Here is a 15,444-nt window from a genome sequence, read left to right as displayed (position 1 = left end):
GCAGGATTCAGCTGCAGCTGCCTTACTCATGCCAAACCCAGGACTCAGCTTTATGAGGTCTGAGGAGCAGACCTGTGACTGGTGACATGTCCTGGGAATGATGCAAATTTTGTAATCTAAGGCGACTTCATATCCTTTTCCTTTCTTGATTCTTTCCCCAGCCCAGTGACAGGGACTGAGTAGGACTTAAGTTCCATTGTATAGATGGGGAGACTGAATTTTGTGTTCAAGGTCACACTCCACAAGACTAAAAATTTAAAAAATTAGGCCTTCAAACCTAAGGTTAGTGACTATTTCATGAGAGGAAAATCACAGGACACCAGTGGCAAACTGCTCGGTTATTCCTTCCAACCTCCAAGCCTAGGTGGAACAACATTTTTTTTCTGGTTCATTGTTTTCCAAAGCGTGGTTTAGGACCACCACCTACAAATTTATTAGGGGGGAAAAAGGTATAATAAAAAACCATTCTGATTCATTCGCTACTGAATCAGAGACTCTAGGAATGGGACCCAGATTCTCGGTTTTAATAAACGTTCAGGTGATTCTGATGCACACTGAAGCTGGACAACCACTGCTCCAGGTAAATGGAGCTTTAACCCCTTACACTTCTTATGTCAATCACCTCTTTGGATAAGACTTCAATTCTCTCTCGATTAAAAAAAATAGGAAAAACCAGAACCTTTTATAGAAACAAGCCTAAAAACGTAAAAGTATAATCGCTTCCTTTTCTAGTAAATTTCTATGACCTCTTCATGAACTGTAAGCTGTGTAGCTAATACTAGGAATCACTGGGTTTCTTTTAGGGTAGACCCACAGTACCTGCTGAAGATGCGACAGTAGAGTTCCACAGGAATTTGAGAGGAGGTACTGATGACAATTTTTCGTGGTTGACTAAGTTTTTAAAAAAGCCACTTTCAAGGGTACATTAACTAGTCAGCGGGAGGTGGGAGGTGGGGGCGGGGGTGGAGCTTGGGGAGGAGCGACACTCGAAGCTCCGGAATCGGTGCCTTCCTAGTGTCGCCGAGTCCCTCCCCCAGCCTCCCGGTATGCTTACGGCCCCCCGACCTAAATGCACCTCTCTGGCCATCCGAGCCACTAAGATCACCTTAGACACCGGACTCCTCGGAATTCCTCGGGCCGAGTCCAGCCAAGGGGATTCCCGGGCTCTGTGCAAACTGCCCGCCCCCTGGACACCCTCCTCCCGGTCTCCGCCCCCCGCCGGGGCCGCCGGGTGCCGTGGGAGGCGAGGGTGCAGCCGCAGGAAGATGAGCGGAGCCGGGAGGGTGGCCCGGAGCTGCAGGTAACGTGCGCGGGACCTCGGGCGGGGACGGGCTCCGCACCCTTTCCCTTTCCTGCGCAGCGACGTGCTGCGACCGCCTGCGGGCTGGGACTCGGCCCTGGTCGGCGTCCACAGCAGCCTGGTCGCGGGGGGAGGTCAGCTGGACTCGGTTTGGGGGCGGGGGACACTGACGCTCCCCACTTGCTGTGCAGCTACGTCCGAGCGGCTGTTCTCTGGACGGGCGAGGGACGGCGGCCGCGGTGAGCGGGGGCCGTGCGGCGGATGCCTCCGAAGATGGACAAGTTTCTGCAGATCGCGCCTCACTCTCTAGCCATCGTCCTGGGCCCGGCCGAGGGGCCGGCTGGAGAGGGGCCCCGGGCAGCGCAGCCCGAGCCCCCGGTCCAGCCCCGGCAGCTCGCCCGACATCACATCGGCTACGAGATCTTCGCCGATTTCAAGGCCGAGAACATGCAGCACTTCTGGAACAAGAAGGTCACGGCGGCGGTGGCCGAGACCTTCTTCCTGGGCTGGATCGACGAGCAGGTCCTGCTGATCCAGGGAAAGGAGGAGCATCTGGAAGCGCTGCGAGAGGGCTGGACCCGCCGGGCGCTGCGGCCACCCTCGGGCTTCCACATCCGCTGCCTGGGTGAGTGAGGCCGCCGCGCGCCCCGTCCGCTCGGGGCCATTTCGTCCGCGGGACCCCCAGGCTGCCCTGAGTCGGTCCGCTGCCGGCACCGCGGAGGTGACGAGTGCCCTGGCATCTCTGGATGCAGGCGCCTCGGCGGAGGACCGAGGGGACCGTGGGCACTCTGGAAGCTCGGGATTGGGGAACTTCCTGGCACCTAAAATAGGGAGCTGTGCCTTTCCCCCACGCCTCCCGGTCCGGCCCACGGAGCCTCCCTGGCGGCGCGGGCGGCGCACCCCGGCGGGGCGGTGCCTGGGGCGGCCAGGTAGGCGGCGCGGTGGCGCGCGGGAGCTCAGCAGTAGCCCGCTCCGGGCTCGGTGAGTCTTACCTCATCTGCGCAGCGTGGGCCGCGGAGGTGCGTGCGGAGCTGAAGAAGGTGAAGAGGGCAGCTTCAGGTAGCGTCAGGTAGCTGCGAGGCTCTAACTCCGAAGCGACTGCTGGCAGTTCAGGTGCGCCGCCGCCGCCCCGGGCGTCCTTTCCCAGGGTGGCGACCTCGGGGGACGCGTCAGGTAGCTCAGGTGTTGGCTGAATTTTTACGCACCTGCATTTCAGACAAAACGGTAGATTTCGTTTTCAATGTCTTGCCTCCAGTACTTTATCCAAGTCATTTTGTGTGATTGAAGGAAGAAAGGGGCAACAAAGGACGGTGAAAAAAGTCCGATCTCTTTGTTGACTAAAGAGAAAAAGAAAAATGTTAAGAGGGGAAAGGAGTCCGAGAGGTGATTTTCGCCGCCGAATTTCCAATGTTGCCTTGACTTGCTGTTTTTTATTGCACTACTTAACATTTTTTCTTAATCCGGTTTGCATAGCTTTTAGAATTTGCTTTTTAGTTTTGCACCTTGGGCCCGGTGGCTTAAAAAAAAAAAGTATAGTAAATAGTAATGCTTTATGAAACGATTTCAAGGAAGAAAGCATTCTTTACAGTTCAGGGGTTTAAAAATTCCTTCGTGACATTTTGGGAAGAGGTCAAAAGTTCGAACTCTAAAAGCAAAGTTGCCTTTTTCGTTACCCACGGTTGCTATGATGCCTTCCTCTGAAGGATTAGCTTTTACCTGCTAATGTGTCTTATATGCGCATGACAAATTTATAGAATTTTCAATTTTGTTGTGTTTTGTCTATTTTTGTATAGCAGAGATTTTTACAAAGCTGTCCTTGAATAGACAAAAAGCAGCTTGCATCTTGTTGGTTTTGTAACCTGTGCTGCATTTCAAAAGATGCTTTAATTCTCTTCCACCACCACCTCCTCCTTTTTTTCTTTTTCTTTTCTTTTTTAGTTTAGCAGAACCCTCAGTTGCCTTCATGTAATTAAGCTGCTTAGTAAAGGGGCTGAGGTTAATACTTCTGAGACTTGATTTGCTCTTATACTTGTGGGACTTTAACACTTTAGGAAGAATATATATATATATTCGTATTTCTGCACTATATAAATTTTCCTACAGCATTTTAATAGTTTGAGACTTGTCTTCATACTTATTTTTTTTGCTTTTTATATTGAAAATGTTCAAATATTATATACAAAAGTAGTATAATATAAAAACAGTATATTGAAACCTTCAAGGACCCATTATCCAACTTCCAAATGTATCAGTGGCCTTGCCAATCTTATTTCATCCACCCTCACACCACCATTCTGAAATCTCAAATATGCAATTATGATAACATAATTGCATTTGTAAATATTTTAGCGTGTTCATTTTTTTTCCATTTCAGCAGAATTTATAAGCCTATAGGGATTCATGATCTATCATATTAACCAAAGAGAAATATTTTGGCAGTTTTTAAAGGTTCCAAATTGCTGTAGTGATCTGTTACCTTGATCTGATCTGGGAGGTTGAGGGAGCTATCTCAAGCTAACTGTCCTCTGATGGGGCTTGCTATGGCTATTGTAGTATTGACTCAATCCTTAACTTAGTTTCATCCTAGGAAGCAAAGGGACTTCCTCTTAAAAGGGAGGCATCAGATGAAGGAGCAGGGGTGATACCTGCTGATATCTAAGTGAGAACTTTCTTTTGAAGTGCCTTGAGGGATCAACATCTCTAATGGAATTCCAGTTTTGCTTCAGTAATGATGGTTCAATGCTGAATTGTTTGAAAGATTTTATCTGCTATAAACATTCTCTAATGGAACGTTAGTGTCGGTTGCTGGCTTCCTCATTTTTTCTTCTTGCCAGATCTTTTATTGGGCTTTGTAATGCCAATGTCTGAGAGCCACTGATGACTGACTTGCAGGCTTTTTTTTTTTTTTCTGAGCCACAATACGAGTGGTGACAAGTTCAAATGCTCAAAAAGAAGAGGTTCAGGAGGCAAAATCACAGGGGAATGTCCAGTGGGAGTGATTGACGTTAACATAGGAATGTCCTGGAATCTTTGAAATTTATATACAAAAACAGGAACCAGTCACTGTCTTTGACACTTTATTATTAGTAATACATTTCTTGCAGCATCCCTTTCAGTTGACCCTCTAGTCTGTATTACATATATTATCAAATAGTTTTATGCTACTTTGTGATTTTAGGTAGTTATTTTGTGAATGTGAAACACCTATAGAACCAATGTATCTCATTGATGAGCACTGCAGAGGGCATTGTTATTCCTAGTGGTTGAACTTGAATAAAACTCATCAATCACCAGTAGTCCTTTGAAAAAACTGGTAGCCAAATGCTGGTTCAAGTTTTATTATTCTTATGGTAGATAATGATTATTCATAAAATTGGTTGTTTTCTAGGTGTTCTCTTGAACCCCACTGTGGAGCGTTGTAATAAAACTCTTATCTTAGATTGTCTCATTGAAGAACAGAAAGGAATGACCTGCTCCTCTCTGAATTCTGCTTTTCCTGGGTTTGTGCTCTCACAAAACCTGCAGTGGAGAAGCTACTCAAGGAGAAGCAGAGAAACCGTCTGCCTGGGCATCTTCTCTTGGCTGTTCTGTAGTACAATTGAGGCAGATCCACAAGTTTGTATTTTATTTTGTAACTTGAAAAATCTGTGTTGAAAAATGCAAGTATTTTGGTGCCTGTAATTCCAAAAGTCTGTGGTTCTAACCAATGGTAAAATTTTGGCAAAGGTTGGAAAACAAGGTAGTATTCACGGTTTAACAAAAAGCAGGGAATTAAGGAACTTGAAGGGAAAGTAGTTTTGATTTTTTTTTATATTCAGATCTAGTACTTGGAAATAACCTATAGTAATATTCATGTCCATTGTTAGAAATAACCTACTCTGGGCATATGGAACAAAAGGTCAGACATTTGATTTCTAGGACTCCCTTGAAAGGTCTGCATATGTATATACAAGATATTAGTAGCATTTAAAAATTGTGCTATATATTTTGAGTACATCATGTTAAATTAAATCCCATACATGTTTATTAACGACTTACTAGTGTTTGTCTCTATCATTTTCTGAGACTGACAAGGCATGCAATTTGGGGGAGGGGATTCTGACATGAAAAACTGAGTGTGTCAAGTGGTTTGAGGACTCTGGCTTTTTGAGGGAGCAAGGAGCAGTTACTTTTGCCTAGTGAGCAGGCAGTGGAGGTTTCCCAGGGAGGAGATGGCGAAGGCCTTGTGCAAGTGGGGGTTGGAGATCATGCAGAGTGGAGAGTTTATTCCATATTTGGGAACTGGGTGGGGTGCATAGGGGAGAGTGGTGTAGGACACCAGAAAGGAGGCAAGATATGAAGATTTAGAAGCCACTGGGGGCTTTTAAGCAGGAGGAGGGTGTCAGTATTTGATCTGTGATATGAGATTTGAGGGGTAAGTGGGGGTGATGGATAGGACTGGGAGGGACTTAAAAACAAGAGCACCAGCTAGAGTCTATTGAAGCAGTCATGGGAAGAAATGATAAGTGCTGTACCTGGTTCTTATAAGGACCTTAACCATAAACTCCATAAACTCGCAGGCATTAGTGTGGATCCACGTGCTCCTTTCCCTCCTGGGGCTCCTGGTATTTTTCACCTGTCAGTCCCGATGGGTTCCCTTGACTTCACATCTCAGGGAACATGGGTGACTCATCTCTGTCGTCTTCAGTGGCTCTTTATACTTTCCTATTTGACCCTTAGATATTCAAATAATTAGGACCAAATATACATTTAAGACTTGAATATTCTTTTTAGACCGTGTATCAGAACTTCAGTTTATGTTATAAAATTATTCAGAACATAGGGGCACCAGGATTTTATTCTATTTCAATTTTTTATTGGTTTTCTCAGAAACTTGCTCTTCTTTATTTAAAAATATATGTATTTTTTAGTTGTAGATGGACAATACCTTTATTTGTTTATCTTTATGTAGTACTGAGGCTCAACCCAGTGCCTCACATTTGCTAGACGAGTACTCTACCACTGAGCCACAGTCCCAGCCCTAAGAGTTGTCCTCTTGAAGTGGTTTCTCTAAGAAATCAAATTTCAAAGCAGAATTGTTAAAAAAAAAAAACAACTGTATACTCCAAAAACGTTTGTATACTCAATGAATTCTAGTTAAAATGCTTGTTTAGGTAAATTTAAAATTGAATAATAGTTCTAGACTAATAGTTTGAGCTACTCAATTGTTTTGAAGCTTTTTAAGTTATAAAGATTGATTCATTCAGCAACTGGAGCACCTGCCAATTTATAGAATTTGTTTTAGGCACAGAAGTGGAGAACGAAGCAGGCATTTTTGTTATATATAAACTTACATTTTAGTGGGCATCAGATATTTTAAAATTAGAGAAACGTTATATGATAGAGAGTAATGACATAATAATAAATATAAATATAAAATAATATTGATTTATATATAAATGTAAAATAAATATTGACTATTTACTATTTTAGGTGCTTTATTTTTATTAGCTAATCTTTCAGATACTCTTTAGGTATCATTATATTACCTATTTTGAAAATGGGACATTGAACAACAGAAAGATAAGTGCTGTAGTTAGATATGCTTTGTCCCCTCAGGAACTCATGATGTAATTTGCCATTGTGGTGGTTTTATAAGGTGAGATCTTTTAAGAGGTTAGATTGTCAAGTGGAGAATCATGCCTTTCTCAAAGGACTGAATTAATTTTTGTAGTAATTACCTGGAGAGTGTGCTGTTATAAAATGCAGCTGCTTACAGTATATTGCACCCATTTACCCTTTCAGCTTTTCACCATGTTAAAATACTCTTGGAAGACATTGTAGCTAAAGCTCTTGGACTTCCCAACCTCCAAAAGCATTGGACAAATAAAATTATTTTCTTTGTAAGTGTCACAGTCTCAGGTATTCAGATATAGCAGTAGAAAATAGACTAAGACAATAAGTATTTCTCTAAGGACATTTAATTAGTAAATGATAGAGAAAGACTCTGTACCCAGGCAGATACATTCAAGAGCAGTGTTTTGAATAGTTACTCTGTGCAACCTTATCTGAGGGAACTTGAATGATGGGGCATGCATCAGCTAGCAATGATGGAGGAGCAGATGGAAGCCATCTTGATGTGTTGGAAGAACAGAAAAGAAAGTCATAGGGCCTGGCCAAGGTCAGGTCTGGAGAGGACTTGTGGGCATTTATTCTGTGATGAAAAGATGTGAGCATCCAATAAATATAGAGTGTTGGTTTGGGGGTCTATAGAAAATCCAGAAAAGATTGATGTGGACTTCATTCTTAAAGAAGTTTACCTCTCATATTAAAATCTTAGGATTAAATCTAAACAGTGAACAATGATGTATTTAAAGTTGTATTAACTTCTAGGTAGTCATATATATTTTTTTTTATGAATTACCTTAGTCTGGCTCACAGATATTTTAAGCAAAGGTGTGTCAATGTCATTATACTAAAGCATTTGGAATGAACTTGTGAGATCTAGGCCTTGCCTAACCATAACTGAGAGGTTTTGCAAAGATTTATAAATTTCATTACAAATAGTTTACTTATGATCTGGAGCACATGTTTGCTTCTTTGCAGGCTGCCTTGGAATTTGGAAAAGAAATGACATTGAAAGGTAAACTTGCCAGTTGTTACTGAATTCTTTAAAAGAGTGCATAAAACAGAAAGGGTGTCTATCTGTGCATATTATGCAAGAGTGAAAGGTGCGTCTGTTCAGGAGATGATCATATATTTTGAAGCAAAAGATAAAAAAGAAAACAAAAGGGCAGGGAAGTTTGTTATATGTAAACTTTTTGCTTCTAGTAATTTTAAACATTTTCAGTCTACTTATAATATCTCACATAGGGATGATTTAAACAACTTAAAACCAGAAATTTCAGCCCAGCACGGTGGCACATGTCAGTTTTGCCATACTGGGGAGACTGAGGCAGGAGGATGCTTGAGCCCAAGCGTGTGGGGCCAGCCTGAGCAACACAATAAGTCTCCGTTTCTAAAAACTAAAACAAAAACAGAATTTTCAGTGTATGCAGTGGTGTTAGCATAGTTACTGGAAGTTTGGAGACTGTACTGGTATCATACTTGATTTATATTTGTGAAACAAATTTTAAGCCTTATAATATAGGTGTAGGCATGATATAATTGCAGACACTTATTAATATGGGGAACTAATTATCTGGTTTTTAATTTATCTTAATTAAGATTAAATAGGAATATTGATAAGGAGTTAGCTGTAGATCTAATCTATTGATATATAATACCATAATAATAAATATATCTTTAAGAAGGTGTTATGCCAAGAGCTTTTGATAAACTTGATGTATTATTCAGCTTTGCATCACTGTGACCAAAATATCTGGCAAGAAAACTTAGAGGAAGGAGAGTTTATTTTGATTTACTGTTCCAGAGGTTAAATCCAAGATGGGTCCATTCCACTGCTCTGGGCCCAAGGTGAGGCAGGACATCATGGCGGGAGGGTGTGGTGGAGGAGTGCTGCTCATCTCATGGCAGCCAGGAAGCAGAGAGAGGGAAGGGGGAAGGGGCCACAAGGAAGGGACATTTCCTTCCAAGGAATGTCCCCAGTGACCCACCTCCTCTAGCCACACCCCACCTGCCTACAGTTACCACCCAGTCCATTCCGACTAGGACAGAATCGTTTCACCTCTAAACATTCCTGCATTAACACAGGAACTCTGGGGGGAAATCTCATATCCAAACCATAATATTTAGGTCATACTGTTATTAGAGGATTTGTTTTATATACCTTTTTGTATCTTGATGTTAGCTGATCTCAACACTGTCAGAAGTGGATACTGTTAAGAGCCAGAACTAGAGTTACCTCTTTGAAGACTTTGATAAAAGACTTAGATAAAGAGGTAAAGAAGACTCATCCAATCCTTTGGGTTGACCATGAGGATATAACCTCCTAGGGGGTGAGAAAGCCCACATAAGCAGGTCTTCAGATGTTCTTATGATATTAATAATATGAATGAATACCTCTGTGTTGGAGAATTTACTCTTTTTTTTGCACCCAGGGGGTACTTAGCCACTAAACCACATCCTCAGCCCTTTTTATTTTGAGATGGGATATCCAAATTTCTCTAGTTGCTGAAGGCCTTGTTAAATTTCTGAGACTGGCTTTGAACTTGCAATCTTCTTGCCTCAGCCTCCTCAGCCACTAGGATTACAGGTGTGCATCACTGTGTCCGGTGAGAATTTACTCTTAAGACCTAAACAAATACAATAAAATCTATTTTCTCAATTTAGTGTGAAAGCCCTAGAATATAATTTTCTTAAATGCTTGTCTCTGTAGTCAGGATGTAAAGTGATCCTTTGCAGAGCACACCATACCTTGTAGATTATTTTCAGGGTATGCCAGTGACTAGTAGTAAGTCCAAAATAACCTTCTTCTCTAGTGTCTTTGGAACCCCCTAAAGATTTACCAGTGTCTTTAAGAGGGAGAATCCAGTCTAGTGGGATTTCATCTTCTAACCACCTAAGATTGCTGCAGTCTTCTGTCTTTGTGGTGAACCCAGGGATGCTGAGAGATGCTGGATCAAAGGATAGGCACTGAATCCAACAGTCCTCTCTTTTGGTTCTTCCACAGGAACTTTGGCTCTCACGGTGTTTTTGGTCCCTCTCTTCACCTCTTGTTCAGTGCTGGTTAAGACAGCTTCCCTGATCCTTCCTGCACAGTCCCCCTACGCAGGGTTTGGAAGATTTTTCCTTTGAAACTTTTGCAACAAAATGTTAGGATTACATCTCTGTTTTTCTACTTCAAAGTGAGGTTTTATGCACCCCCCACAAACTTTTTTTTTTTTTTTAAAAAAAACAAAGGGTCTTTTTATGTGTCCATTTTCAGGACACAGTGAGACTCAGAACATGTTCCTCCAGGGAAAGTCATTTTCAGAGATTCCAGGCTTTCCCTATTGCTACCACATCAACCACTCATACCTGGAGGTGGCCTTCTAGGTCCAAGATGGCCTGACACCTTCATGCTGAAAAAGAGGGGAGAACTTTGAGAGTTGTGGAGGGGACACAAGCACTGATACCATTTTCAGAACAAAATTTTATTTATGTACAGAAACCCCCAAATCTTGAGCTGTTACCCCTTTAAGAGGCTTTCTCTTTTTGGGATGGACCTGCAGATTTTCTAAGCCAGACAAAGCTGCCAGTCTGCCTGCACCAGCTGTCAGTGTTTGCTGCCATTCCACTCCTGCCACCAATTCTCCTTTTCTTACTTCTTGGTAATTTGGCTTTGACACCTTCGTGAAGGTGGCACCTGTTTTCAGCTTGATTTCTTTTTTTTTTTAATTTATTTTTTAGTTCTCGTCGGACACAACATCTTTGTTGGTATGTGGTGCTGAGGATCGAACCCGGGCCGCACGCATGCCAGGCGAGCGCGCTACCGCTTGAGCCACATCCCCAGCCCCTTCAGCTTGATTTCTTACACTTCCCACTTGCTTGATAGCCTTTGGAGGGAGGATTGAACCGGAAGAGACTGAGCTTGGGGATGAGGGATAGACAGGTGAGGTCCCCTATGATGCTTTTGGAGATACACAGGGTGTGTCATGGGGGAAGGTGGGAGTGTAGGAAAGAGCACGTGTCCAGGTGGGGGAGCTGAAGAATGTACGGAAGGGAAAAGAGAAGAAAGCAGGATCTCCTGTCAGAGTTGGAACTGTGTGGTTTAGACGAGGTTGCTGGATGACTTTAGGTTGGAGAGAATCTTGCCATGAGTTGGATCCCTTCGTTGGAAATTTTATCTACTGGGGTTTGGAGGCTGAACCCCCTGCATTCTCTTAGCTGATCTTGCCAAGGCAGGAGGAGGATTAAGAAATCTAACATGGTCCTCTCTTGATATCCTGGTGAGATTGGTTCCGGAACCCTTCTTGGATACCAAAACCCTCAGATGTTCAAGTCCCTGAGAATGGTGTAGCTTTTGCATATAACCTACGTGCACTCTCCAGTATACTTTAAATAATCTCTAGATGACCTATATACCTTTATACCTAATAAGGTTTAAATGCTGTGTAAATAGTAGTTATACTGTATTATTTACAGTAGTTATACTGTATTATTTAGGGAAAAATGACAAGAACAAAGTCTGTGCATGTTTATCAGAGATGCAATTTTTTTTCCTGAATATTGTAATTTGTGGTTGGTTGAATCTGCGGATGCTGAAGCTGCAAATATGACAAATATAAGAAATGTTTATTCTGGACCATTCACCTTGGTTTTTTTCCCCCAAATCAATAAACTAGACAGTTCTGGACCCTTTTAGGAGTGTGAGGATGACTGAGATCCATCATCCGTTGCACCTGCATTGTCCTGGACTCTTAATTAAGTTGCCCATATTCATCCGGGTTCTCTGGTCTTTCTCCTTTTGAGATAATGACCTGTTACCCTCTAGGTTCTGATAACTCATCATTTCCCCCCCTGTTCCTTCTGTTTTGTTCCTGATAAGCTTGGAAAGCCTTGGAAAGACTACTGACTTTGGAGCTAATACAGAACCATTGAAAACATGAGTAATTCTTTTTTTCTTATTATGGGAGACTTTGTGACTGGCATGATTTATCTAGGTTGATCACTTTCCTTTCATCAAAGCCTGGTTATTAATTTGTTAAAAAAAAGAAAGCTTGTTCAAGGAAAGTGTTTAATGATTAGTAGACCATGAAGCGCTAATGTAGAAAAACAAAAGCAGTGGTTCAGAAACCACCTCTGCATTCAGATAATGTTGGTTATTCTAGTGTCTTTTTTTAAAAAAAATTTGCCTTTATCGTCAATATTTCATTTTATATTGAAAAAGAACATTGTAGAAGACAGTCTGCATACATATGCTTCTTCTTTTCATTAATACTTGCTATTCTTCAGAGTTGGGAGGGATGGAGGAACAGGAGAAGAGGAAGAATTAGCAATTATTAATGTTTACTGTGGATCAGGGATTATTCTACCACTTTATATACATCCTCACTTAATCCCTAGAGAAGTAGTGCTAATATTGTGTCCATTTCATAGAAGAGGGGCTGAGATTCAGGGAGTAGCCCTGAATGAGCAAGTAAATTCAAATTTCATCCCAGTAATCTGACTCCTGAGTTTCTGCTGTTAACCCTTTTGAGACTGCAAGCCATTTCTGCTGGCAGAGTTTGACTTTGTTCACTAGCATTGAAAAAAATATATATACACACACATATTTATATATATAAAGATACGGTACTGTAATTTCTTCTGAAAGTTAAAAATTAAAGACTTATGATTTATGAAACTTGATTAAAACATGCAAATATCTGAGCAAATAAATTAAGCAGAGTACTAAAGATAATACTGGTCTTGATATTTTAAGTCAGACAAGTGGTACTGCTTGGAGCATCTGTAGAAAGTGACACAAACTTTTGGGGTGACTTGCAAGCCCAGTTCTTGATAGAAAGAGTTTTAAAATGCACCATCAGCAGGTGACTGCAGGATAATGGCAATGCCAGATGGGTGTTCAAAGTGTTGCCAAACTGGAGCCTTAGGAAGTAACTCATGATAAGAAATATTTTGCAACCAACTGAGAAGTACTTTATTTTAGAAAATAAGACACTGTGAAGGATATTGAGTGAATTGTTTTAATAATAAAAATGGGAAATAGTGCTGGAAGGAAATTTAATCATGTCATTCTTCATTGTTCTTTAGTTTTCTTTTTTGAGGATCCGGAATTAAATGGCATTTGGGTCTTCTGAGTCTATGAGTAAGCAAATTATCAACATTATTTTGCTTAATCTAATTTTAAGGCATTGCTTCTCCTAGTTAAGTCTGTTTGTTTTCTACATAAAAGTTTACCCTAAAAGTAATAGATGTAAAAATATTATCTTGAATTTTCCTAAATTAGAAAAAAATTAATTATGTATGGTAAAGTGTATTTCAGTTCTTTTCAATTCTATTCTTGGTTATGATGCTAGAGAATTTTCCCCCCAAAATTAACAGCATGATATATAGGTTCTGTGAAAAAATATGTCGGGCTGCATGATTTATACAGTACATATGTATAGTATAAATGTAAAATGTAAAGTCTTCAAAGTTATGAAAATGCTTTTGAGTATAGCTTTGATCTAGTCCATAAGCTTTGATTTATAGTTTTCTCATTGTTTTCATTTAGATAGTCTATCATTAGTATTTTGATTTCCTCTTTGACCTGGTCAGTATCCTAGACTACTTTCTTTCTCCCTTTCCCCTCTAGAAATTGTGAGTTATCAAACAAACAAACAAACCAAAACAAACAAAAAACAACCTGTTGTTATTGGTCTCTCATATTTTATAGTAGCCAGTGTTGACTCTATTTCATAACCATGAGACAAAGACAAAAATTAGGTGGGAGGAGTGTAAAACTTGAACTGCTATTAGAGAAGTTTTAATATATCGATACATTTATAGTCATTCTTCTGTATAGTGAGAAGATTGGTCACAGGATTCCTGTGGATACTAAAATCTGCTTTTGCTCAAGTCCTTTATATCAAATGGCATAATACTTGCATATAAGCTCCACACATTCTCCCCTAGACTTTAAGGCATCTCTAGAGTACTTACAATACCTAATACAATGTAAATGCTGTATAAGTAGTTGCTATACTATATTGTTTAAGAAATAAGGACAGGACACATATTCAGTAAGGGACACAGTTTTTTTTTCTGTGAGTATTTCAATCTGTTTTTGGTTAAATCTGTAGATAAATAACCCATGGATTTGGAGAGCCTACTGTATGTGTTTTTTCCAAGTTTATTGATATTATATTATTGCCTAAGAGAGATCAAGTTTTTATGTTCCCCAGAAACTTGAAAAAAAGGAGTTTTTTTCACAGGATATGTTTGTGTGTTAAATCTTGTTATTAAATATATATATTAAACTTATTTTATTGCTCAACTTTGTTGTGTTTATTTATTTATTTATTTTTATTTTTGAGGGGTTGGATGTTGGTAAGTTGATACCTTATCACTCTCAGGTTTGTTGTTGTAAGTATACAAAAGTCATCTCCTGAAAGTTATGTAAGTTTTTAAATTATATTACCAATAATTTTTCCTCTATGTGTTTGGATATTTTGATATCCTACCCATCTTGATTATTGACTTTGCCATATATATATATATATATATATATATATATATATATATTCATATATTTTTTATTTGTCCAATTTTGTATAAGTTGTATATTTATACAAATTTGACATTCTAGAAAATGAAACAGAAAAGCAGACTTTTCAACATAACTCTTATATGTTTTCCTTTGGTGTATTTACTTTGTATTAGTTATTTTTTGATGAAATATTTTAACTGTTAGCTTTTTTCCTCTGAAAATACCTTAGTACCAAACTGAATTATGAACAACTTTTATATACCTTTCATTCTCCAAAAGTTACAAGGTTCTCCATGTGAGACAGTAAAATATCAGCTTTTTGTAAATCATGTGTATTGAATTGATTGGAGTAATAAAGTTCAAGACTCAAATGGACACTGCCATCTTTTTTTTGTTTGTTTGTTTGTTACTGGGAATTGAATGGGAGCATTTTACCACTCAGCTACATCCCCAGCCGTTTTTATTTTTTATTCTGAGACAGGGTCTCTCTGAGTTGCCGAGGCTGGCTTTGAACTTGCAATTCTTCTGCTTCAGCCTCTCAAGTAGCTGGGATTACATATGTGCGCTACTCTGTGCCTGGAGTGATCCCTGCCATTTTTATCAATGAAAAATTAAGTGTCATCTTTGGTGTTTTCCTTTTTAAAATAAAATTATTTAATACATTTTGCATTTTATTATACAAAATAATGGGTTTTATTTTGGCTGGTGATTTCCTTTTGACCTCATAACTGCAGCCCTGGTGTGTAAACCAGATTATTCTGTAGATAAGTGAACTCTGTATTCTCTACCACTGACTGATCCTAAGGAAGTGAAGAGGGAAGAGATAATTGTAGTTGCTACTTGTAGTTGTACAGAAGGAGGCAGCATGGGTGTGAGCTGGTAAAAACGTTTACTTCCTGGCCTGAAAATACCCTATGGTTGTTGAGTACTTGATGTTAAGGAAAGAATTATTTAAGCCAGGCATAGTGGCACACACTTGTAATCATAGTGACTTGGGAGACTGACAAGAGAATCTCAAGTTCAAGGCTAT

General features: G+C 40.2%; 1 protein-coding gene across 8 annotated transcripts in view; it reads left to right on the top strand.

The window, feature by feature from the left end:
- Positions 1 to 763: 763 nt before the first annotated feature.
- Positions 764 to 15,444, top strand: part of STOX2 (storkhead box 2) — a 227,520-nt gene continuing 212,839 nt past the window's right edge. For 3 of the 8 annotated variants that reach the window (XM_081268918.1, XM_081268917.1, XM_081268915.1), the window contains exon 1: positions 1,814 to 1,925. Coding sequence is in view for 2 of the 8 variants with exons in the window: in XM_081268913.1 (XP_081125039.1) it covers positions 1,562 to 1,925 (364 nt within the window). In the remaining 6 variants the exon portion in view is untranslated. Of the gene's footprint in view, positions 1,301 to 1,491; positions 1,926 to 2,177; positions 2,414 to 15,444 lie in introns of those variants that run through there. The other 5 variants (XM_081268913.1, XM_081268909.1, XM_081268910.1 and 2 more) reach the window with 5 other exon arrangements.

This window comes from Spermophilus citellus (genome assembly GCF_964194105.1).
Source record: "Spermophilus citellus genome assembly, chromosome: 16".
NCBI classification, from domain to species: domain Eukaryota; kingdom Metazoa; phylum Chordata; class Mammalia; order Rodentia; family Sciuridae; genus Spermophilus; species Spermophilus citellus.
This window is presented reverse-complemented; position numbering and strand designations above follow the sequence as displayed.